At 40.4% G+C, this 27,173-nt stretch overlaps 1 protein-coding gene across 5 annotated transcripts in view; it reads left to right on the forward strand.

The window, feature by feature from the left end:
• The first annotated feature begins 6,283 nt into the window (after positions 1 to 6,283).
• The window catches only part of LOC103175850 (Krueppel-like factor 3), a 58,989-nt gene continuing 38,099 nt past the window's right edge, over positions 6,284 to 27,173 (forward strand). For 3 of the 5 annotated variants that reach the window (XM_007889099.2, XM_007889103.2, XM_007889100.2), the window contains exons 1-3: positions 6,284 to 6,403; positions 15,307 to 15,357; positions 16,069 to 16,218. In XM_007889099.2, the coding sequence (XP_007887290.1) occupies positions 16,179 to 16,218 (40 nt within the window). In that variant the 5' untranslated portion in view covers positions 6,284 to 6,403; positions 15,307 to 15,357; positions 16,069 to 16,178. The remainder of the gene's footprint in view (positions 6,404 to 15,306; positions 15,358 to 16,068; positions 16,219 to 27,173) is intronic. The other 2 variants (XM_007889101.2, XM_007889102.2) reach the window with 1 other exon arrangement.

Genomic DNA, 27,173 nt, shown 5'->3' on the forward strand with positions numbered 1-27,173 from the left:
ATGTCTGACAAGAATGTCAGAACAACAGTAGTCCTGAAATCAAGGGTAGAGACAGAGAGGTGGAGTTGGGTGACATGTGGAATAAAACCCATGTCTGTGGATTATGTTGCAAAGTGGGAGCATATATATATAGTAAAAAGGAGAGGAGCCCTGAGGAACACTGCATGTGACTGCACAGCGGAGTTAGGAGAAGTTATTAGAAAAAAACAAACTACAAACTCTGAGATATGTAAGAGTGAAACCAGGGTAGGACAGAACATGAAGGTGGAGCAGAGAGGAGGTGGAGAAAAATAGAGTGGTCAATAGTATCAAAGGTGGCAGAGAGATCAAGGAGAATAGCAAATAAACACAAGGTACTACATGTAGGAAGCAAGAATAAGAGGCATATGTACTCCATAGACTGGATAAATCATAACACGTGCCAAAAGAGAAACTGAAAAAGATCTTGGGGTGTCAGTTGAAGGAGAAGATCAAATGAGCCAAAGGGCTGTCTTCATCCAACCTTCCTCCTGCGCTCCGAGATGCTACCCTGCATGAAGAGCACTATTTAAATGCAAATTGTTGTTGTTGATTGTGTTTACAATTTTTCATGACATCTTCTATTTTATAAATATTGGCTTTCTTTTTTTCTGAAAGTTAACATTGGCTTGTTTAGTTAGATCAATTATCAAGCGCTCTGGGTCGCTACTTGTGTGAGGGGTGCAAGTTGTTGTTTTTGTATCAAACTATGTCCTGATTCCTTCTTGTTTTGATTTACCATTTACAATAAATAAATATGAAGAAAGGTGCATAAAATTCACCTCAAATAGCCCCTTATTGCCCTAAAACACAATTGCTCTCTTTAAATTATAACAGTGACATTCAAATAAGCTGTGACATAGTTTAAAACCCATTTACTGTAGAAATAACAATAATAATCCTTGCATTTGACATAGCACCTTTCACGTCACAAGGACAAAAACAGGAGCTTACTGATGGAAGCGTAAAGGGAGGAAGTTGCAGAGGTTAGGCGAATAATAACTGAAGGCTCGGCCACCAATGGTGGTGCGAAGCAGAGAAGTGGGGGAGAAGATCAGAGAGATAGGTGGATGCTAAGAAATGCAGGAATTTATAAGTGAGGTTGAGATCCTTGAAATTCATTCATTGGGAGACAGGAAGATAGTGGAGTCTGGCGAGGATTGAGGTAATGGTCATGCAGAGTTTGGGTGAGGATGTGTGCAATGAAGTTTTAGATTAGTTGGAGTTTATGGATTGTGGAACTCAGAAGACCAGTGAGTTGCATACATTGATTTGAAAAGTCTAGGGATGAGGTGAACAAGAGCATGACGTTTTGGTGGCATTTGATGTGAAATAGGGTAGCGAGTCAGGCAGTGCAGCAGAGGTGAGGAAAGTTATCTTGGACAGAGATCGAACATGAGGAAGGAAGGGGATTGAAACAAATGCAGAGTGACCCCTTCTGGAAGTACCTATATGTTAACATTAGATGATAACAAAATTGGTCTTGGCTGTGAAAGTTTCCTTCAGTCAAGTAGTACATTGATTCTCACTCTCAAGTTTTAAGGATGGTGCTTTGAAGAGATACAATCAAATACAACTTGATGTAGCTGTAGTTCAGCTTAAAGTACTCTGGAACTCTACCCGTGTGAGGGGCGCTTTGTATGTCCTCCCGTCCTCCCGACGTGAAAGGTGCTCCATAAATTTTTGCTGTTGTTGTATGCAAGTTGTTGTTGTGGTTGTTGTGCACCTTCAGAAGATCAAGGGGAGCACATCTTGAATGACAATTGAAGGATTAGATAATAGTGTTGATTATCACAACTGAAAAGGATGAAAAGCCCTGCTGTTTGTTTTCAGAATCTTTCTGGTATCTTGCCCAAGTGGTCAGCCTAGGGAATGTGTGTTAACAGGTTATTTTACTGCAACAGTCATCACGCCTATTCCGTTCTCACCCAGTATGGGCCTACATATGTGCATTTTGGCGTCAGGTCCACTGGATTGAAGAATTAACGTGCATAGAGAAACAGAATTGTTGGCCTGAATGACAAGCATTAATTATTGTATATCCTCATTGTTCTTACCTTAACAATAAACAATCCATGACATTGTTTCACGGTTGCTGTTTATTAGATGGCAAAATACCAGTGTTAAGTGTTTTGGTATTTATACATTCGCACGAGGTATGATGTGTCAGGTTTTCCAAGGAAGTGACTAATGAGCCAGCACAAATAAAATTCAGGTGAGCAGTAAACTCTGTGCATCGCAGAGCTCATTTTTCATGTTTTGGGTTATAAAATTAGTCAATCTCGAAAATGCGATGTTGAAAAGGCATCTCTACTGTGGCTCCCAACTCTGTATCCTGCTAGAGGCTGCTATTTCAATCTGCTAGTTCTTTGGGTGTGTGTGCAGCTTTGTCAGGGTCGTGTGGTGGGCCAGGACCTTTGCCAAGAACCACATTCAGACAATCAGTGAACACTGACAGTTACTTTGCAGTTTATCGATTTATTGCTGAAGGCGTCAGATTAAGAACAGGGAGGGGGACAGCCCATGAATCACCAGGGAGTCTGTCAAATTATGATAATCCTGTAACTATAGAGTGTAACTAGCAGTTGTATCATTATTCAAATTCAGATTTTCTGGATAAATTGCTACAGCAAATAAAGCCATTTTCTTTCATTCCGAATGTCTTAAACAACCAATAAGATTAATTTTTTAAGTTATGGTCACACTTCACTGAACAAACTAACCTATTATTAATGATTATAAACCATAACAGAAAGGTTGCCCTTTTTAGTGAGCAGCGTAAAACAGACCCCGACTCATTAACGGCCTTCAGGTGAGACGTTAAACTAAGCTCTGCCTGCTTGTTCAGGTGAGCGTTAACAATCCCATGGCACTATTTGCAAAGAGAAGGGAGTTTCTCCCGAGGTCCTGGCCAACAACACCACAGTTAAAATTGGTCCTTCACTTCATCTGTTAGTCGGGCACCAACATGTGCGTTTGCCTACAAGTCCTCAGTCACTAAACTTTACAGAAATTCCTTCTGAAGCTCTTTGAAATGTTTTGATATTATATTAGCAGTTATAAATATATTATACATATTATAAATGCAAGGATCATTTCATTATAATTTGAAACTGACTTAGCTCAAATTGGATAATACTTTTGGTTCTGCAATCACAAGAGACAAACATCTGGAAAACTACAAAGGAATACGAAACAAATCATTTGGGCATCGTTCAAAAATACTCAAATTTACTTAACCTAGTCCATTTGTACCTTCAAGTTGTTTTTAAATATTGTGTATTTTTAGTGGATGTTTTAAACATTATCTTGGGAAATGAAACATTGTGTCTCTCAGCAACAGCCTCACACGCACAGCCCCAGGTCGGGTGTGGCGTACCCTAAGTAGGGTTACACCCAATTAACTGGTCACACCCAAAACTCCCTTTCAGTTGCTGATCGACTTGCTGCTTATTCCCTGCATTTTCTTTTTTTTTATTTCAGATTTGCAGCATTCTCGGTATTTTCTTTTTAACTCAGCCAGGAGCAGACAAATACTCCTCGCGCACTTCCTGAGAATATGCATAAACTCAACTCACAGGATTTTACTGTGAAGTGTTGTGGAGTCCTGTAGCTCAGTGATTAGAGCACTTGCCTTGCAAGTGAGACACCTGGGTTCAATTCCAGGAAGGGCGAAACCTTGGGCAAGTTTGCTTACTCCACACGCCTAATAATAATCCCTCCAAAAAACAAAACAATAATAAATTGGTCATTTTCAATCCACGATTGTTTGTGGGACACTGATGTGCACAATTGGCTGCCGCTTTTCGCTCACAAATATACGGTCAATTCACTTTACAGTATATTCTGTGAAGCACTTTGAGACGTCTAGAAGACATGAAAAGCGCTATATCAAATGCAAGGATTTTATTATTAAAAAGTAGTGACTGTATTTGTGGGCAAACAGGGCAGACAGTATGTACACAGGCATACGAGTGAATAACCAATTTTATCTTGGGAGCTGTTGACCTGGATCCCAGGAGATACTCCCTTCTCTTTTTGAATAGTGCTGTGGGATCTTCAATGTCCACCTGAACAAGCAGATGGGACTTCAGTTTAATATCTTATCCGAAGTACAGCATCTCCAACATTGCAGCACTTCATCACTACTGAATCGGAGTGTCAGTCTATCTGTGAATTCAAAGTCCCTTAGTGTGGTGGGTCTCACACCCAATGAGACCTGGGTTGAAAATGTTCAAACTCACTTCCTTATATCAGTAAAATCACCTCACTTTACAGCCTGAGCAATGTGGGTATTAAAATACAGAGATATTCAATTTAGACTCTTCCCTGTAAAACAACAAGAATCATTCTCCGGTAGAAAGTTTTAAAAGACATATAGCAAATCTATTTTATAATAATATTCCTTGCATTTGATACAGCCCCTTCAAATTGGGAGGGTGTTGCAAAGTACTTCACAGGATATACTGGAAAGCCTAGTGACTGTGTATTTTGTACACAAGCTATTCATTTATTTGAGAGAGAATCTTTCAGCATGTACAACCCAACACAATCATTAAAGAAAAGGTACATTAATCAGTCATTAACACATTAAATGTGTTTATTTATTTGTTTATGTGTTGCTAACAAAACAATCCTCAAATAGCAAACCTGCACATCTCTGCTCTTTGCCTGTGCACACGGCTCTCAAGAGAAATTGCAGTGTAGGAGAAAGCCATTCAGACCATTGAGCCTAAATTGGTGCTGGCTGATCCATTGGAGATAAATACTTGAATCCCAATTTGCTGCTCTTTCCCCATATTTTGTGCTCTTATCACATATTCTCTTTCTTTGAAATTCCATTTTTTTCCTTGTCTGTATTACGTGTGCGCCTGCATTCACAACAAGAAACTAGGTCCCATAAATACAAATAATAATAATAATCCTTGCATTCTTATCACATCGAGATGTCTCAAAGCGCTCCACAGAATATACTGTAAAGTGAATTGATTGTGTATTTGGGGGCGAAACACAGCAGCCAATTGCGCACAGCACTGTCCCACAAACAGTCATGGATTGAATGACCAAATTATTATCATTTTTTTCTGATGGGATTATTATCCCCGGAAAAGCCAATCGACTAGCACCCAGGTTCCTACTTACTGCTAGGTAAACAGAGGCGTGTGGTTTAAGTAAAACGTTTTGCGCCCCCTCCCCCAGGAATCAAACGCAGGTCCTCTCGAATGATCATGTATGATCCATATATTGTATGATTTAATATTAAAATATTAAGTAGCTCAGTGGTTAGTGCACTCGCCTTGCAAGCGAGAGACCTGGGTTGGATTCCCGGCATGGCGAAACTTTGGGCAAGTTTCCTTACTCCATGCACCTGATAATAATCCCTCAAGAAAAAAAACAATAAAATTGGTCACTTCAATCCACGACTGTTTGTGGGACATTGCTGTGCGCAATTGGCTGCCGCGTTTCACCCACAAAATATACAGTCAATTCACTTTACAGTATATTCTGTGAAGCGCTTTGAGACATCGAGAAGACGTGAAGAAGTGCGATATCAAATGCAAGGACTATTATTATTATTAAAATGTGTTTTGTTGAATCTTACATTTCTTGACCATAATTGACGATGACAGTACTTTCCGAACTGACCCAACCTACAGTTCCCAGTGTTGATGAGTCGCTGTTTGCTCTGTTGGCAATCTTCTAGTCTTGCTTAGCACAAAAAAAAATCTTGGCAGATTTCCATCAACAGCTCCAGTCTTTTAACTTAACGTTTCTGCAAAACCTCAATAGCCTCTCAATGAACCTGCTGGCTTAAAGCTTCTCTGCATTATCTGGCTCAAACAGGATTTCCAAGCACAAAAGGAGACGACTGGCCACTTTCATAGCCTCCCACTTCCTACACACATGTTGTTCTGTCCTGATAAACAGTCTCTGCAGCTTTACAGATCCACTGTAAAATCTTCTTTACAGTATGTCATCCAAACCCCTCTGTGAAATGAGAAGGGCTCATTCTCAGATGGAATAACGAATGCAAAGAAATGCATCTGTCATGTTCCTCTATCTGAATAACCCATCTATTATTATACGTCGTACTAAATGGCCTCAGGAAGGTTTCTGAGCCAAGTCAGGAGTGTTGTCCAGAGGGTTGGTCACAACTCCACCCTCCACACTATGGGTCCGCCCTGAATGAGTCTGATCATATGATCCTAAAAGGTATTGGCAGAGCTCAGAGAGAGAGAGATTCACATTACATTCTGAAAGAGAGAGAGAGAGAAAGAAAGAAAGAAAGAGAGGAGAGGAGAGGAGAGGAAGCAGAGAGTGTGAATTGAAATCAAGGGCCACAGTGGGGGAATGTAAAGGCCCTGTTTTGCCAAGTTTGGGAAGAGTAAGTTTTTTAAATCACTTGTTTATATTTTGCAGTCTGTCATTTTACAATGTTTCCAGTGACACACACACACACACACATACACACACACACACTGTGCTCTTGAACTATTTTCATGACCTGCTGTTGCAATTCGTTGAATGAGGGGTTATTCTTGGTCATTTTGTTTCAAAAAACATGTTTTTGTTCCTGCTTTGCTTTAGATGCAATCTGCTTCTGTTTACTCTCTCTGAGTTAAGGTCTGAGTGTGTCAGTCTGTCTGTCTGTCTGTGTGTCTGTGTGTGTGTGTCTCTCTGTTGCTCTGCTTTACACATTTTTCTCCTTCTCTTCCTCTCAGAGCTTTGTATTATTATGTTCTGATCCCTTTAACTTTCCAAAAATGGCCCACATATGATTCTGTATACTGTGGTACTGCTGTTGCATAATGTGTGAGTTTCTGGACTGTTTACTCATCTGCTACTGCACTGGTGTCTTGAGTGGTTTGCTTTTCCTTAGTAACAGTCCCCTCACAAAGAGCAGTGGGAAAAGTTTAAACAGTCTACTTGGCAGATTGCTAGTTTACTGCACTTGCTGAAGACGATATGGAAAACTTTTTGAATCAAAAATATGATGTGCCGAATCTTACAGAAAGCCAATGATTGTTCAAATAGATGTTCACTGACCCCCCCCCCCCCACCACCACGAATAGCCTCAAGAGTTTGATTTTATAGTTCAGCAGTGATAATGTCGTTTGGGCTGCGATATGAAAATAATCTATCCGGGACGAAGAATAGGATTAAATAATATATTGGAAATTTTCTCGTTATGAAAGCAAACTGGTAAAAAGTATTTATTCTTTCCTGAACAAATTAAGTACATTTCCGCTGGGAAATAATTCCTCAGGATAGATCCAATATATAGTTTGGGACATGATATGTGCATGCCACTTCCAGCATGGTGGAAGGCAAACTGGATGGAACTTGGTCTTCTTTCGCCGAGCAAATTTTTATGTTGCTTGTGGATAGCTGTTGGATTGTGACGTGGATGACAATAGTGGGCAGATGTGCGGAAAAGTTACATAGGCATATGGGGAGTCTGAGTGAAGTTGTAGTTGAAGATGATAATCATTGCATTGGCTATAGTGCTTTATCACATTGAAACATCTCAAAGTGCTTCATGGACTTTGACAAGCAACAAAACAATAATAAATTGGTCATTTTCAATCCATGACTGTTTGTGGGACACTGCTGTGCACAATTGGCTGGTGCGTTTGCCCACAAATATACAGTCAATTCACTTTACAGTCTATTCTGTGAAGAGCCTTGGGACGTCTAGAAGATGTGAAAAGCACTATATCAAATGCAAGAATTATTATTATATAAACATCCAGTGGAGTGGGGTTAGGGACCCACATAAGGAAATGCAGTTCGGTTCACTGATGTGGTTTGCTTTATTTAAAAAAAGATGAAATTGAAACAATCATTCTTGGATACATACTCTTTGATATTTTAATCTCGACGATTTCCTGATTTGATCAGAGGTGAAATGTTTCATCCTATGCTTGGTGACGTTATCGCAATAATAATCTTTGCATTTTGATGTATTGGCTTAACATATTGTTTACAGGATTTCTTTACTGTGAAGCGTAATGGCTCTGTATTTGGTTGCAGGTGAACAATCTGCAATGATCCTAGATGATCTTTGCTAAGGAAACGTTTTGTATGTGAAAGGAACCTTTACTTGAACAGGTTGCAGTAATTCCACTTGACCTCAGGCAATGAACTCAAAGCAAAAGCTTCAGGGTGATGCTGAGTTGGCTAACAGTGTGAAGTTTTTCTGGTGGGGCTAGTGTGAGCAGATACTGCCTGCCAACACCTCTACGCTCTTAAAGGCACAGTACTCCCCTTTACTTATTTGACTTGCAAATGTTTTCTCTTTTTTTAAAAAAAAGTGATTCATATTTACTTGTCAGCCCAAAGTACACTGTGATCTTAAATAACATCAGAAAATTACAGCATTTGCATGAGCAAGATGGGTCACTGATTCAGGCATGACACTTCATTATCAGGTATAACACTTCATAAGCTCAAATAAAATCTCCGATCAGAAATGTTCACTCATTGTTCTCTTTCATAACGCATTTGAGTAGGTGAAGATTCCCAGCAGTTTCTGTTGTAATTTACTGGTTCAGTATTTCTCTTGATATGGTATTTCCACTGTTACCAGTGTTTGTTATTCCCTTGTATAAAAAATAATAATTTGGTCACTCAATCACGTCTGTTTGTGGGGCACCACTGTGTGCAATTGGCTGCCGTGTTTCGCCCACAAAATATACAATCAATTCACTTTATGGTATATTCTGATAAGCGCTTTGAGACGTTTAATAAATAATAATCCTTGCATTTGATATAGCGCTTTTCACGTCTTCTCGACGTCTCAAAGCACTTCACAGAATAAACTGTAAAGTGAATTGACTGTATATTTGTGGGCAAAACGGGGCAGCCAATTGTGCACAGCAATGTCCCACAAACAGTCATGGATTGAAATAACCAATTTATTATTGTTTTGTTTTGGAGGGATTATTATTAGGCGTGTGGAGTAAGGAAACTTGCCCAAGGTTTTGCCCTGCCTGGAATTGAACCCAGGTGTCTCGCTTGCAAGGCGAGTGCTCTAACCACTGAGCTACAAGACTCCACGTGATGAGGCACTGTATTAAATGCAAAGATTATTATTAGTCACTCATAAATGCTTTTTCAAATGTAACTTCTGCAAAAATTGTTTATAACAACAACAACAAAATTACATTTATAGAGCGCCTTTCATGTCGAAAGGACATCCCAAGGTATTTATGATAATGATAATCCTTGCATTTGATATAGAGGTTTTCACATCTTCTAGAAGTCTCAAAGCGCTTCACAGAATATACTGTAAAGTGAATTGACCGTATATTTGTGGGCGAAACACGGCAGCCAATTGCGCACAGCAGTGTCCCACAAACAGTCGTGGATTGAAAATGACCAATTTATTATTCTTTGTTTTGGAGGGATTATTATTAGGAGTGTGGAGTAAAGAAACTTGCCTAAGGTTTCGCCCTGCCTGTTTACCGTACGACTCTCAATTTAAGTGCTTTAAAGGAAAAGTAGTTCAGTAATAACATTCCTTATAGAGTGCTCGGAGTTTAATATACATACTTTCAAACCAAAAATCCATGTGATGTTGCTGACATTGCTGACGTGATGTTTTATTGGAAGATTTACAATCCAGAAAATCTTAAATCCTAAATTAACAAAGTTTAGCAACCAAAAAAAAATGCTAGGATTTTTGCTGACTTTCCCAGTTTAGGATTACAATGGAAGCCTCGAGCTAATTTCATGCAGGTCGGGGGTCGTAACGAATCCTCTTGTGAATAAACCCACCTTAAGATCCAATGGAGTTGTGAAAAATTGTTTGGCAAACTTACTCATTGGGAGAGAGAACAGCCGACCATCATTTTCATTCAGGGTTTTAACAATAAGAAAAACTTGCATTTGATTAGAGTACCTTATCACTTCGCTGATACAGAATATACTGAGACATTTGGGGTTTGCCAGACAGTGATTCGTGAAGAGTGCACCCTTTAACACTGTGACACAGCTTGTCACAATGCATTTGTTACATTTCATATTATTGCATTGTATGTTGGCAAACAAATGAAAAATGTTTGCCAGACATTTTTATTAATGGAGACATTGCTCCTTTAACCCATGCTCTTAGGAGTAATATTATAACTATAATAGTTCTCTTTTTAAAAAAATTGAGTGCTGAACTATCACTTCAGACTTCAAAGGTTTAATCATGTATTGATTCAGATTTTTCGCCCATAATTTAATCTCATATTGGCGCAGTTATCAATCTTGTAACAGTTCTGCGTCCAAATCCTCCCCAATTGTCAGAGAGCACGACTTGGTAGATTTGCACTGACTGAAATTGACAGATCCACTGTTGGAATAAAAGGGGCAGCACTGCTTTAAATTATCTCAAGTGGAATCTATTCCATCATGTTAGGCACCACATCTCGGTTTACAGCTGCAGGGTTGAAAATTAGCCTTTCAACAACAGGAGTACAATTCAGCTGAAAAAGGTCTGGGTCCGAGAGGCATTTAAGGAGAAAGTCGAGCTGTCCTGTCCCAGGGTCATGAATCATTATTGTCTAACTGGTGATAATGTACTGTTTCTATTTGGAAAAAGGTTTACGAAAGAGAGCTCAGTTTATGATCGAATGTGGCACAATCAGGGTGTGTCCGATTTCAAAGAATTTTAAATAAATAACTTTTGCACTTGTTATCGCGCCTTGACACTTTGAGGCGTCTGAAAGTTTCACACAATAAATTTAGTTTAGAAAAAACAACTGAAAGAATTAACTGCAAACATGACATAGGTGACAATAATCCTTGCATTTGATGTAACGCCTTTCACATCGGGAGGACTTGACAGGATTTACTGTAAAGTGCAGTGATTGTGTCATTTGTAGGTAAACAAAGGGAGAAAAGGGAGGCATGATTTCATACATACGTGAAAATTTAACATTGCCTTTACTTCTGCTATTTATTTCAGTAAAATGTAAAACTTATCTGCCACCTCCTTTTTTTTAATTCTGTTTTCTCGTCCCATCACCTTGTACCACCCTGTGCTTGTCAGCAGAGTGAGACGATAACAACAACAACTTGCATTTACATAGCGCTGTACCACTGTGACCACAGCACACTAAATGTAAATGATGATAATGAACTCTGGTACATTACTGGGTACATTCCAGACCATGTGTAAGTCGTAACAGGGTTCACCCATGGAATCAATACAACTGTGTGTCTATCTGGCTCTCACCTCTGAGTCAGAAGGTTGTGAGTTTAAGCCCCAGTCGGGACACAAACTCGCGTAGTCTAAGATGACACTTCAGTCCAGTGCAGGGATGTGTTGCATTTTTGGAGGTACCATCCTTTGGATGAGATGTTAAACCGAGGTCCTGTCTACAGGTCAGTTGGATGTTAAAGATCCCAAGGCACTATTCGAAAAGAGACGGAAGTTTCTGCCCGGGTCCTGTCGCAACAATCCCTCACCCCCAAATAAAATAATTCATTTGTTTTCTGGTTGTTTGTGGGACATTGCTATGTGCAGTTGGGCTACTGCATTCATCAATAAATGCACAGCCAATCCACTTCACAGTAAGTCCTGGTATTTGGTATAGTGCTTCCTGACATGAAATACCAAATGCAAGAATTAATATTATTATTGTTGATGAAATATTTCTGTATCACATTAATCATCTTTGCCTTTGCTATAGCAACTATATTGTTGACATATTTAAAAATGTTTCGCAGGTCAATGCTGTCGTGACTGTAAGAAAGACGTTCCCACGTCACACTCTGGCACCTCCCTGTCGCTGATCTTCTCGTACTCCATTCCTCTGCTTGCTCCTTCTGGTTGGCTAACTTGGACCTGCTGCATGTCCCCCCACCCCTTCCGCACCAACATTGGTGAATGAGACTTCAGTCTCCACACCTGTAACCTCTGGATCTCCCTGCTTCTACCCATCTGCCTCACTCTCTGTTTAAATCTTACCTAAAACCTACCTCTTCAACTGTACCTTTAGTCACTTCCCTCTCCCACATTCCCAACTTGGTATCTGACTCAACCTCTCCGAAGCGTTCCGAGATATTATCCTACATAAAGGACGTAGTATAAATGTAAGTTGTTGTTATTGTTCACAGATTCTGAATGCTTAACTCTCTTGGAAAGAGGTTTTGTGGTTTAGTGCTGAACCATATCTAAGAACACTTAGCTTTTCACTGGTGTGAATGGGTATGACTGAATGAGGCTTGTCCTTGAGCAGTGAATCCCATTAAAAAGAATGGAGCAACCGTAACCAATTTGACTGTCGGAGAATATCAGTGTGTGCACAGCATTGAATCATTTAATTCAGTTACTGCCTAATATGATAATGCTGAACCTTTTTTTATTGCCAACATGAGGATGTAAATTGTGGTGTTTTCATAAATGTATTAATTGTGACTGAATACGTTATGAAATGTCACAAATTTACACCCAGTGTACTACCATTGCCAAATTCACCCATTCTTTGTGGTGGTCAACATGTTTGTAAAATTAACACGTTTTAAACAGTAGTGACTTGACCGATGCAACGCCTAAAATGTGTGAAACATTAGAACAACATGTCGCACTGTAAATTTAGCAGGTAAACCACTTTCACTTTGTAAAATTCTGAAAACATTGCACAAAACAAAAATTTCCATAATTTCACTGTAGGGTTTTTCTAGCAGCCACTTGTTGTTTGGAGAAATTATAGATATTCTTGACTGGAATTATTTGTAATCAAAGATTGGGGGTGGGGGGGTGGGACACTTGCCGGGGCTTTTTGACTTTGCCAGCTGGGCTCTTATAGAACCTGTGGGATTAATAGTGTAAGAGCCATGAGGATTGAATTAATGGCAGAGCCCAGCAAATTTGCATTTATATAGAGCCTTTCACATAGGATGATGTCCCAAGACGTTCAGGATAGTTCAGGGTTTGCATCCAAGGTGGGGTGGGAAAGATGACCAAAGGTCAAAGAGGAAGTCCTTGAGACGGAACTTGAAGGAGGCAAGCGAAGGGGCGAGTCATAGGAAATCCAGGATGGGGATTTTAGATGGTGAGAGGCAGAAATACCAAAGGCCCAAGCACTGATGGTGGGGCAGGCAGGACAGGGGACGTGAAGCAGGCCAGTGCCCATGGAACGGAGGGTGAAGGCGGGTTTATACGGTTTGAGAAGGTCACAGAGGTAAGGTGGGACAAGACCATCGAGGGATTTCAAGGTGAGTTTAATAATGAATAGGAAAAGCAGCACCTCAGCTGACAATTCTTATGCACCAAAGTCATTCAGCCTTCATCCAAACGCTTTCAATGAGGTTTAAATGTAATATTTAAAAACTAAATACATGGCCTTAACTGTAACTTCCAGTTTACAAATATCATATTGCGAAATTCGGGGCTGGTAAACTGTGAATCCCAAGCCGACAAAGTTGAGGAGGATGAGTCAAACTCTAGCCACATGTTTGCTATTTTGTTTATTGGCCTTATTACGGTCTTTGCTAATTTAGGATTCGCTATCAATGATTTGTAAACTGGAAGCTGCAATTAATGAAACAATTCCAGTTTGTAAATATTATGTTTTAGTCCCTGCTTTAAAAAAAAGTCTCATAAAATAAGTATTCCTATAAATTGATGTTAGAGTAATGAATGATTATATCTGCCAGAGACTGATTCCGCCTTATACTGTAGGTGACATTGTGTATAGTGGAAATGTGTTGATTCAATTCAGACAGCCTGATATGAAAAATGGCCCATCCCTTTAAAGGCAGAAAGGCCCATGTCTGAACGGGATCTTAGTTTGCTGGTTTATCTCCTCTGTATTCGCAATGCCATTTTGGAACTTAAGCCAAAAATATTGCACGCTAATGTTGCCAGCCAGAAGGGAATAACTTGGCAAATCAGCAGCAGTACTGAGGTAGTCGGCCGGGACATGTGTCTGGTGGAGGGAGCCAGCATCTGTGTTCCCCAGCGGTCTGGGTGAGTAGGTTCTTTGTCTGCTTACACTTCAGGCTGTTAGTTACAGACACTCCCAATCCAAATATTGTATAAAGTCTTAAAGTTGTATCAACGCGTGAAGTTTCAGGTAGGCTCTTTGCAGTTTTCTATACTCAACTTGCTACCCTATTAAAAATACTGTAGCTACTCTGTATCTACCATGGATGTCCACAGCACAATGTAAATGTTAGATGAAGGAATCAATCTATGGCTGATCTAGCAATCGACATTTGCTCTGTTTCTGCAACAGGAGTTTAACCCGTTGTTATGGAGAAGAATCAAACTTTAAGGAGTGTCATATAGCTCCTGCCATCCTCTAATACGTCAGGACTATTATTGCTGCAGTTGTGCCTTGCTGTTGCGTAATACTTTTGGATCAGCTGATCTGCTTATGTGGTGAAAGGTTAAAAAACATTCTTCTGGGAAGGCAGTAGACCCAGATTGTGTTGGTAAATACAGGATGGAATTTTAGATAGCTTTCGACAAAGAAATTGAGGTGGATTAGGTAGGGAGAGTCATATAGGATTGTTATTACTCTGGGACCAAGACCAAAGCACCAGGACAATGGTCTCTTCTGATCCTTTATGTTCCTATGTTTAAACTTGGATTTCGAAAGACTTCTTCTCAGTTTCTCAGTGACTGAACAAACTGCATCGATCTCGGTTAGTGTACGAATGGCAAGCAGCCTGTAGCATTTCAACAACCCCCACCCCCGCCCACACGCCCCCACCGACCCAGCTGCCCATGTAAATAAGGCTGTCGAGAATGTGTAAAGGCCTCTCCCTGGTTTCACTCCACCTCAGCTATAGCCAGGGCTGCTTCCTGCTCTTTGTTTCAAGGCTGAGGTTTGCGTCATACATTCCAAGTGCTATTTCAATGTTCTTTCCTGTTTAGGTTGTTTTCGACCAGAGGAGCTGCAGCCCTGGCCCCAGCCCCAGCCCCAGCCCAACCCCTCCCGCGCAGACATTGACTGTTGACACATACCACGCTCTGTGTCTGTGTGTCCTGTCAGGAAAGATAAAAGCTCCACACCACAGATGATCTGTAATCGCTTTAAACTGATTACAGTATTAAAATAGCACGATGCTAATTAATGTACCTTAACATAAAAATCAGTGTATTTTGTCTTCAGAGAACGGAAGAAGATGTCACAGATCAATCTAGTTATTGTGAGTTACAATGCTGAGATTCAAAGTTCTTGGAAAACTTAATGCAACTTTACTTTTAAAATCTTTATTTCTTTTTAAAAAAAGCTGTTTGTATTGAAATGAATAATTATAGTATTTTCCTCTGTCTTTCTATAGGAGTAAGCTGTCACCTGGGAAAGGGAAGACCAGCCGAGGTAAATTAACTGGGTAAGCATCTACATTTACTAACCAGTTTAGCTGGTGTCCTGTGATTATCTTCTTAACAGGGTATTTTATATGGTGAAAGAGATTATGTTCCTTCTGTTTTACAAGAGGAAATTCAGCAGTGAGCGAGTGTGGAAATATCTTTGCTGAAGATCTTTTAAATTTGATGTGATAGACATATGTGCCTTGGGGAGACAATATATCACAGACAACAATGCTTTGATCAGCTGAAGCAGTTTAGCTGAATGGAAGTTGTAACTAATTGAACAGTAATTCCATTTAATTGCACTTTGACATTTGTAAGTGCAAGTCACTTTACACCTATATAGTTTAGAGTGGCTTTGCTTGCATCAAAACAAAAGGAAACATCAGCTCAAATTTAAAAAAAAGCATTCTGCAACTATTCTGACTGATGAGTTTTGTGTTCCTTGTTGAAGGATATTGGTGAGGAGCAGAGCAGTACAGAGTGGAGCTCCCTCACGCTACCCAAGTAATGTGCTTTAACCCTGAAACCCAGAAGAGTGTGCCCACCTATTATAGACCAGGTGTAAATGTTTCCATTTCCCGCAGTGAGATCCCGATCCTTACAGTTTGGCGGATAGATTGGCGATGTTTACTTTGTACAAGCAGTTTCCTGCAGTGGGCAATGCCAAATAGAAAGTGGGTTTGAGACTGCCCAAGCACCTTTCATCTAATGCTGCTTTTATATTGCAGCAGGGAGCAACAGAAAGTGGAGGCATTGACTCTTGAGCATGGCTCTTTAGTGCTGCTGGAGCTTTCCCATTTGGAAACCCTGAGGTTTCCACTTTTCGTCCTGCGCATGCATGGAATTTATGATGTCATCCAACATGGAGGAGGGTCCAGGTACGTTCACCAGTGAGAAAATAGCTTTTTTTTACAAAAACTTGCTGGACTGGGCTGCCGTAGCCGTAAACATGGAGTGAGATAGCGGGAAGAGAAATCTTTCATCCTGTTAGTTTGGGCTTGATGTAAAGCCCGGCGCTGGAGGTGAAAGATTAATGGGCTAAAGCTACTGTGCCTTTCAAATGCTCAAGTGTATATTAATATCAGATTTAGGCTGTGTAAGTCTGGGGGAGCAGCACTGCAGTAGCAATGTGATTCCAGTCTGTCTGTGAGCAGATCGTGGATGGGGGTAAGGGGCGGTCCTCCAAACCAGCCTTTCACCTAAATCATGGTAGTGCAGGCTGCAGAATGAACCACGAGCAAACTTGCATAATAACAGCTCTTCAGCTTCGCTAATCATAATAGATTATGAGCACGGTTGTGGTTTTGTTCATGTGTGGGAGGCTGTATTGTGCATTTGACTATGACCCTGCACAAACCTGAAGGCAGAAAGGATCCAGCACTTTGCGAAGTGAAACAGTGCGTCCCAGTTGTCAGTCAGTATGGGCGCAGGCTTAGTTCTGTATAAACCTAACCAATGTACTGTTAGATTTAGCCTGTCTTGCTCTGTGTCTATTCATTGTGGTCAGGGATTCTGTTGTGTAACGTGATTTAAACTCAGTCAGCACTTGCATACTTCTCACACGACTCTCCAGTGAAACAATAAAGAGGTGGGCTGAGTCGTTCCATCTGCTGCTGATGTTCTGGCATGCTTCACATGACTGGCAGCCCACCTGCCCGGACAAAGGAGGTCTTTGTCATTAAGTGCAAAAGTATTTCAAACCAATGGGGGGGGGGGGGGGAAGAGGTTAGGCACTGAGGAGTTGCTTGTGCAAAAGGGTGGGTCAAAGAACACAATCCTGTTGTTTGCCAGATTGTGTTCTGTCACTTGTGTGTCTGGATTTGACGAGCCTGGTTTGCTCTTTTGTTTGATGTCATCCCCGCCACTGTGAAGCTTTCTGAGACATTATCGTATGTGAAGGACGCCATAGGATAATAATCCTTGCAATTGATATAACGCCTTATCACATCTTTGAGACGCCTCAAAGCGCTTCACAGAATATACCGTAAAGTAGTGATTGTATTTTATGGGCGAAAGTTGTTTATATAAATACAAGTTGTCGTGTGTTGAAACCAAGGCCAGTTCATTCATGCTTCAACTAGCTAATCTATCAGGATTACCAAGAGGATCATGATTTCTGTCGGATGTATATTCCAAATGCACAAGAGTTGCAGAAAAATATTTCTCAAATAAGGTTTACAGCTGAAAAATACTACCATGTGTAGCCTCCGCTAACATTCACGCCGCTTCAGACAGGAATATTGCAAACTCAGTTTGTGCACTAGAAATGGTTAAGTGAGCTACAGTACTGTAATTAGTACAGTCATATTCTTGTCCCAAGCAGAAGTGTGGGTTTGAGACAGGAAACCAGACAGCAGTCTGCTCTGATAAGGGAGGGTATTGTCTCAGGGAGTTGGCTCAAGTGTTGTCCCCAGAGGTTCTCTGGTGGGAAAGGATAGCTGACAGGATACCACATGTAAACCTGCCTAATCCTTCAATGGAATGTAAATAGTGGATTCGTCTCTCTCTTCTCCCCCCCCACCCCCCCACCCCACCCGCCTCTCTCTCTCTCTCTCTCTGGCTGCTTTCATTCATTGATTAATGGAGAAGAAAATCTTAGGTGTCATGCATTTTGCATTCCGTTTTGAGCTTGATATCTTTGCCATAGATACGTTAATCGCAGCATTTGTTTGTAACAAATTAGTGCGAGTTTCATTGGCAAGCCAAAGAATATTACTCAAAGTAGGAACAGTTAAGCGATGCAAAGTTTATAATTGAGCTGATTAGATCAAATTCTTCCTTCGATCAGGCACAGGCCAGGTATACTATATTTGTGTGACATGGTTTGGGTAGATTTTAGAAGCAGAATTTCTGCTCTTTAACTTTCTCTTTCCTTTCCCAAGCTGGGTAGAAGCTGGCAGATCTAGGTCTCAAAGCTGTTGCTGTCTTGCAAGAGAGAATCGATTAATTTCAGCATATCGGTGTGGTTAAATCATTTGTAGAAGGATCTTTCTTTCCCCATCTCACAATCCCTCAGCCATTGAGTTTTCTGAAATAAAATCATTATAATCTTTGCATTTGTTATAGAGCCATTCACGTCAGGAGTACGTCCCAAAGTGTTTCAAAGGATACACGTGTTAATAATAATAATAATCCTTGCATTTGATATAACGCTTTTCACGTCTTCTAGACGTCTCAAAGCGCTTCACAGAATAGACTGTAAAGTGAATTGACTGTATATTTGTGGGCGAAACGCGGCAGCCAATTGTGCACAGCAGTGTCCCACAACCAGCCATGGAGCGAATTACCAATTTTAGTGCTGCTCACTTGTGCATTTTGTGGCAGATGTCCTGATACCGTAGTGTAGCTCCATGAATTGGTGTGAATCCCTTTGCAGCTTCACACAATAATTGGACAAAATAAATCAAAAGGCTTTTTATTCCTTTGGGATGACTCGGAAGTTGTGTCTGTGTGGCCAAACGTTTTTGCTGAGTGAAACTCGATACCAGTCTCAGGAATGAAAATGGTTTGTGGTTTAATTGGTAAGAACGTATAATTCAATAGCAAGTGCTTCTCTGCCCTTTTGACTCTGGTTTATTGCTTGCTCCCCACTTATTTCAATCCATTATTGTTCAGTTTACATGCATTACTAGATATGTTCGCATTTGTGGACATGCCTACCTACAAATTACACAGTCACTACACTTTACAGTATAGTCTATGAAGTACTTTAAGAGTCTTTTCCCCCCGCCACCACCACCACCCCACCCCCCCATGTAAAAGCACTATATCAAATGCAAGGATTATTATTTTTCATTACTGTTTCAGTTCTTTTCATGAAACGTTCAGTGTTAAGTGCAGATTGTTCTTTTATTTTGGCCTGTGTGTGTGATTCACTTAGTAAAAGTTTTCCTTTAATTTTGTTGCTTAAACCCCCCGTTTGGAGTTGAGTCACCAGGAAGATTTGAATTTTTTCCCCTCCCCTTTTCTGTGACTGAGTAAACTCTAGGTGGTTGCGTGACCGAATTGGCTAATATCCCGGGAATGTTGCAGGCTTTACCTCCCCACCTATTTCGTTTACACGCTGAAGTGGTTGCTTGGTTTTACTGGAACAGGCGGATTATGTTTCTAAACCCCTGTCTTGTTTGGACAAGTTAAACAGCCCTGACAAAGGGCCATGGGGCAGGGTGTGGAAAGGCAGGAGAGTAGATGGCACAGAATACTGTGGTTTATTAGCAAAAGAAAGGGTAGATTGTTTGCTTAGGTTAATAGTGCTTCTTCATCATTCTTTTAGACGATGGGGAACAGTGAGAGGCTGTATTGTTTCTTTTGAGTTTGTTCTGTCCCAAAGAAATTCATCAGAACAATTGTTTCTTACAGAAGTTTATTTATTAATTTATATAACCCCACCCCCACCTCCCCGAGTTGCTCACCGATGATTAAACAATTTGAGATGACAACATTGCTTAGTACCTTAATAATAATCCATGCATTTGATATAGCACTTTTATTATATCGCTGAGGCGTCTCAAGGCTCTTCACAGAATATACTGTAAAGTGAATTAATTTTACATTTGTAGACGAACGCGACAGCCAATTGTGCATAGCAGTGTCCCACAAACAGACGTGAATTGAGTGACCAAATTTTTTTTCAAAAAAGGGATTATTAACCCCCAGAAAGCGATTGGCAAATTGACAAACAACCTACTTATTGTTAGGTAAACAGAAGCATGTGGAGTAATGAAACTTGCCTAAGGTTTTGCCCCACCCAGGAATCAAAGCCGATTGTTTGTGAGGATAGGATATTAAGTCACATGTGAATGGGTATATGAGGTTCCACACATGCAACCAATTTATGACGTCCTCACATACAAGATAATAACATTCTATAGCATCTTTCCCGTAAAATGAACATTTCAAAGCCATTCACAGAGTCCTCAGCAGGCTGGGAGGAAGGAGTACAGGTAGGTATTCAAGAGTGTTCACCAAAGTCACAGTAAAAGAGAAAGGAAATAGAAGGAACAAGGCAAAGAGATTTTGCAGTAGAGTTCCAGAGAACAGTAAGGTAGTGTCTGAAGACATCCTGACACAATGTGGAACACAGCCCCAGAAACTGCTGGGATTTCTGAACAGAAAGACTGAAGCCAGAGGCCAATATAAACTTAGCAAAGTAGACATCAGAAAGAGGTTGTAAATGACTGTTAGGGACAGCTGTTGTACCATTAACAGATTGTGTAATGCTGCTAACAGCGGGGTAAGGAAAAGCCAACAATGGGCAAGACCAAGACTGCAATAAGAATGTGAAATTCCAGAAGTCTGATGTTCAGGCACGAAGGGTGTCCGAAAGCAAGATAAGATAAACTATTACTTACTGCTTACTCACTCACTTATAAAGAAACAAGTCCTCATAAGGAGACCCATTTAACAGCTACCAATGGTTGCTAGAGATAAGCTTGTAAAGGGCTAGGGGTGTTTATTGGTGCATTAACTGAGTGTGTGTGTGGGGGGTGGAATGCTGGACCTGAAGATTTTAATGGCTGCCTTTATTGTTTTGATCTCTGATATCCTCAATATATTAATTATCTGGTTATGTGATATAGCACCTTATAACGCCAAAAATATTTCAAAGTGCTTTACAGCATTTTTTTCTGGAGAGTATAGTGATTGTATTTATAGGTGAACGTGGCAGCTAATTTGCATACAGCAATGTCCTACAAGCAGACAATGTTTATAATAATAATAATCCTTGCATTTGATATAGTTTGTGCTCAATTGGGATCTTTAATGTCCACCTGAACAGGCATTTGGAATCTTGGTTTAACCTCTCATCAAAAGGACAGCCCTAACAACCCAGCACTCTCCCAGCATTGTATTGGAGCATTAGCCTAGATTGTAGGTTCAAAGTCCCGGCCTGGCGCTTGAACCCACAACCCTCTCATTGAGAGGAATGTTCTCGAGCAAGCCATGCTGAAGCTGAAATGGAGGTAGAGGGAAATTGCGCGAGCAAATTTAAGACACTTTGCCAAGCGTCCGGCAAATCTAATTAGCTGGACGCTTGGCAAAGAATTTGAATTTGAATGCGCTCAGAAGCTATCCTGCATGAAGCGCGTGCCTCAATGCCAATTGTTATTGAAATACAGAATAGTGTAGAACTGTTCATTTTACTTTGAGATCAATTGGATAGATCATGCTGGTCTCTTCCAGTCCTGTACATTCCTGCTTTGCTACCTTTCATTCACTCCCCCAGCTGGCTAACAACAACAACAACAAGATTGCATTTATAGAGCGCCTTTCATGTCGGGAGGACGTCCCAAGGTGCTGGACAGTTGGGTCGGGACCCAAGCAGGGGGGAATTGGTCAGGGTGAGGGGAGGGAAGGGAGGGAGCGAGGAGGGGGTAGAGAGTCGAGAGGGGAGGTGAAGGCACGAGCAAGCCATGCTGAACATGGACACAATGGACACGTAACAATGCACACGAGGAATATGGAGGTGATCTGATGTTCAGACAAATATGGAATTACACTTCTTGTCCTTTATTTTTGGTAAGTCAGGGTACTAAGGGATATGGGGAGAAAGCAGGAAATTGGAATTGAAAGGATTAGTTGAGGTACAGATTAACCATGATCTAATTAAATGGCGGAACAGGCTCGAAGGTTTGAATGGCCTCCTCCTGTTCCAATGAAAGGAGGAATTATTTTTTAAACAACGTTGAGATGCTCCACTGTAGTAATAATAATCCTTGCATTTTATATAACGTCTCATCACATCTTTGAGACGTCTCAAAGAGTTTCATACAGTGTTTTGCTAAAAGCCCGGCATCAACTGAGGTTTTAAATTCAGTTCAAAACTGATCCTTTGCAATTTCAAATACTTTGAGATAGGATTAGTAACTGTTTAACCACTGGCTCTACCCCCTTTTAGGCTCACTCATAGTAAAGAGCAAACGTTTGTTCCAGCAGGGAAGTGGACTTTGTCCAATGCCACACATTACTTCTCCATGTCATGCTGCAACTTGTTTGTTATCTTGGGCCGCTAAAGTTCACGACATGGTTGTGCTCTAATTTAATGACGCAGGCAAACTCCACTTTAGCAGTATAGCAATTCCAGAATATGTCTACAGTCGCTTTGTGTTCTCATATATTCAGTTTGTTTGGTCACACAAAAGTTTTTAAAACAACTTTACAAATAATGGCTTCAGAGGAAGGAACACACGACTGTGAGACTGGATTAAATGTGTCTCTTGATGCTCATGACTTGACATGGAATTTCCCCTGAATGGATTCTGATCCAAATCATGGGAAAGGATGAACTGAATCATTGTGAGGTTCAGCTCAGAACTATGCAAAGTACCGAGCAATTGCTTCTTAGAGCAATCAAGCAAACACATTTTGGATTTGGTGAAAATAAATCCGGTCTTTCTGCACACATATATGTTTAGCCTCTCCAAGGAACCGTTTGTGAAGTCCTGTAGCTCAGTGGTTAGAGCACTCGTCTCGCAAGCAAGAGACCTGGGTTTGATTCCCGGCAGGGCAAAACTTTGGGCAAGTTTCCTTACTCCACATGCCTGATAATAATCCCTCAAAAAAAAATAATTTGGTCACTCAATCCCACAACTGTTTGTGGGACACTGCTGTGCGCAGTTGGCTGCTCCGTTTCGCCCACAAGCAGCAATATCGGACACGGAAAACTTTTCCTGGCTTTGGGCCAAATCATTGTTCAGGTGTTGGAGAGGGGGGAAATGCTCAAAAAGTTGATAATTAATGACTGGGATTTTCAGCAGTGTGATAATTGGCCGTGCACTAAGACTGCATGTCTGTGTATACATGAAAGTTCTGAAGCCGATTAAATTCTGTGTAAAGCAGCAGCTTAGATATTCAAATCGGGGTTTTTGGACTAGCAAATATAAGATCAAAACGTATAACACTTTAGTGTTTGTTTAGTTGCTTGATTGATGGCAGCATTCTTCTGAACAGGATCTGAACTAGACCAAAGTGTGTGTGTGTGTGTGCGTGCGTGGGTGTGTTTGTATGTATGTGTGCTTGTGTGGGTGTGGCTCTGTACCACATCCATAGAAAATTGATAGTGTTGACCCACGAGTATTTTAATATCCAATTGAGGCAGGCTAGTAATCTATTGCTTTTGATGGATCCTGTCAGGCTGCAGCATGTTGCTGTATTGCTGTACCATGGTAACTTAGGAGGAGGAGAGTTTTACAGCACATTTTTAGGCAGAATATTCACAATGGAGTTCCAGAGCCTGGGCAAGGTAACTCCTTACAGGAGAGATCATGCGCTTCTAAGTAGACAGTTATTGAGCAAGGTTGAGGAGGACCTTGGACCAAAATAATCACAAGGTCAGGCTCCAGGAAATAAAATTCTATTTCAAAACAAATACAAATTTTCCTTAAAGATCAATTATGAATCTGGTCTAGTTTGTTCGATTTGTGTATTAAGTTTCATATGTATCATCTGGCCCAGCCAAGTGCTATTATTATATCCAGTTTCAGATGTCTGGTCCAGTCAAATCCCACTTGTAAGCCATATTCCACAGAGCAATTTCAAACTCATTGAATATACATTTAATGGAGATGAAAGAGCATTGTTGGGAAAATGACTGTGTAAGTGACTGACACCAGTGAAAAGTGCCTCTGGATCTAAAATGCATCGTTCCCAGAGGTCCCATGTATGTGATACCAAATCACAAGTATTTGGCTCTTACCAGAGATCATCCAATGATGCTTGGATTTAAAAGTTATACATTTGCAGCAGTTTAGGATCGAAGCCAACAACCTATTCCCCAGAAATCTGAAACCAGAACAATCTCTAAGCCAATACAATTTACACCTGTATTAGTTCTCCTGCCTTCCACACAACTGTGATCAACCCTATCTACAGAGTGTATTTTCCCAAACGTCCTCTATGTCGTGTCCTCGATCACCCTTCCCGGAAACCAGCTGCTGATTACCCTTTGCGTAAAGAAATGCTTCCTGGTTGTGACATTACCCTACATAATCCTGAACCCGTACTCTCTGGACAAGTAATGCAAAATACAGAAGAAAGAAAAATACAAAATCCAGTTTTCATGTTAATAAAAGTAATAACAGCAACAACTTCCCCTTATAGTGCCCTTCATGTAGGGTAATGGCTTGGAGAGCTGCACAAAACTCATCATAAGTGCAGTTTGGATGAAGGAGTCTTTTCATCCTTCCGGAATGTCAAGCCACCCATATTTGATAGCAACATTTTCCCAAACGTCCTCTATGTCGTGTCCTTGATCACCCTTCCCGGAAACCAGCTGCTGATTACCCTTTGCGTAAAGAAATGCTTCCTGGTTGTGACATTACCCTACATAATCCTGAACCCGTACTCTCTGGACCAGTTGTGGTGGAGCTGAAAGCATTGTTGAATTGAGAATTACTGCCAGCGCCTTGGGATGTCCTCCTGATGTGAAAGGCGCTCTATAATGTTGTTGTTGTTTTCTCTTTGAGCCTTTTGATTAAATTGGAATTGCAAAGCATCAGTTGTACCTTCTATAAATACTGTTGTGGGACAGGTCTGTTTAATTACTTAACTGATTTCCATATTGAAGAGTTTTGATGCAGATGTACCAGTTTTGCTTTGCTTAAAGTTTGTTTTCTGAGCCTTTTATAATCAATTCGCTTTAAGTATCACTTGTTTTCGTGCAGATTATAATCATAACTCCAAATTCATTCACTCTCAGTAAATACCTTAGCATCTGTGTATTTTAATCTCTATTTGCCATGGTCAAATTGTGCGTCATTTTTATTGTGCCTATGCCTGGCAGTATTTATTTGAGAATTATTGGAGTTGATGATTATATTACAAAATATGTTTCTAACTATAAAAGAGAAAACAAGATAAGACACATCCCACAGGCAATAAAACTAAAATACTAAAGGCACAGTTTTATCAGAGATAATGGTATTAATTGATACCATATTGAAAGTTATGCCAAGATTTCACAATTCCCATCAAGATGCTCTTATTACATTGCAGCAATAATTATCCCATCACACCCCATCAATGAGTAAGTAGATGTGGCTCACAGAATAGTCACTTAGTTCTGGATCACATAAAACTTGGGTACTGCGCAAACCCAAAGAATCACTGATCTATTGTATGTGGTGCTTGAAATCAGATTTATTCCCTTAATCTTGTGACAGAGTTCCTGTTTGTCATTTGTTGAATAAGGTGACTCATCAGAGTTGAATCTTTCCAAGTAACATACTGATAAGCAGGTTTGATTCCTGGGTGGGGAGAAAACTTGTTTCACACAAGCAAATTGGCTGCCACATCAATCCACTTTACAGTATATTCTATGAAGCGCTTTGAGACGTCTCAACAAAGTGATAAGGCACTATATCAATTGCAGGGATTATTATTATTGTAAGGTGCTGAGATTAAAAGAAAAAAAATACAAAAATGTTGGAAATATACAAAAAAAACTAGAAAATGCTGCAAGTGAATACTATGCAGTTTTAAAAATTGCCCCATACAGTATTTAAAGAATTTACAGTCGATGGGTTGCATGTGCCATCTAATCAAGAGGTGGGAAGAGATTGATTTTAATAAACCAAGAATTATACTTTCAGATACACCAAGACAACAGGATGCAAGGGCATGGGTTCAGAATAGTTTAATGTTTCAGAGCACCTGAAACATTAATGGGGGCTTTGTAACATTGTTCTGCCTGCGATAGCATTTCTGTCATCACTGGTCAGTAAAAATACTTTGAGGCGCCCTGTGTTGAACTCTTCCTGATGTCTCTTCCTGTTGCCGGATCTCCCTGTGGATGAATAGCAAAGAGCTTTTCCATTTCGCCCTTGTTTAATGCACATTGACCAATCTGCGTATGCATGCAGCATTTTCCTTTTGGTCAGCACCTAATTAACATTAGCAAAACCAGGAATAAAGGCTTAGAAACAGTTACCTGGCCCATGTTACTAAGGTAGTAATGGATTCCAAGGTTCCATACATGCACAGAAGATATGACAACACACAGAACAGACACCAGGTATTTTCAAATATAAATGCTGACACTGTGATTGTGTCAGGGTTGAACTAACATATGACCTACAATGAAGTTATTGTAGCCTTGTACATATGTGACCACAGTAATCAAATCTTCAGAGCAAGGTATTTTTAGCTACTTTTCCAGTCTAGAAAAACTTTCCAATGAGTTAATAAAGATACAACAGTAATAGTACTGAAAGAGCAGATACTGTATGATTATGGTTGTTAGTCAATCGGCGGATCACTTTCCAGGGGTAATAAACCCTCCAAAAGAAATTAAACTTTGGTCACTCAATCCACAACTGTTTGTGGGACATTGTTTTGCTGATGTGTTTCTCCCACAAAATATACAGTCAATTCACTTTACATGATATTCTGTGAAGCATTTTGAGATGTCTCGAAGACATAAATAGGCACTATATCAAATGCAAGGATTATTATTATTAGATTAATGCACACTGAGGCTCTAATATTGCAGCATTTGTCAACCAGATTCCTTTATAAACAATCCAGTTAGAATTCCTATTGGCCAGGGTGAAATCTATTCTGGGGAGGATTAGTGTAATGTATGTCCAATTACTGAAAGGAGCCCCATTTCCACAACTAAGATTCATTATTAAGGAATCCTGGTAAGACATATTGCAAATTAGACATCACTATATCTTAAAGTTGCTTCGCTGGGCTAGGAAGGGGAGAAACAAAAATCAGTCGGGTTTCTCGATCCTGACCACTGCCCGGTGGTCCCTCCTGGAAAGGGTGTGTGGACATTCAGTGAGGACAGGATAGGGCTTGGCTGTACTTTCCCCAGCTCCACCCCACTGTC

The sequence above is a fragment of the Callorhinchus milii genome, unplaced genomic scaffold, assembly GCF_018977255.1.
Source record: "Callorhinchus milii isolate IMCB2004 unplaced genomic scaffold, IMCB_Cmil_1.0 Scaffold1, whole genome shotgun sequence".
NCBI lineage: Eukaryota > Metazoa > Chordata > Chondrichthyes > Chimaeriformes > Callorhinchidae > Callorhinchus > Callorhinchus milii.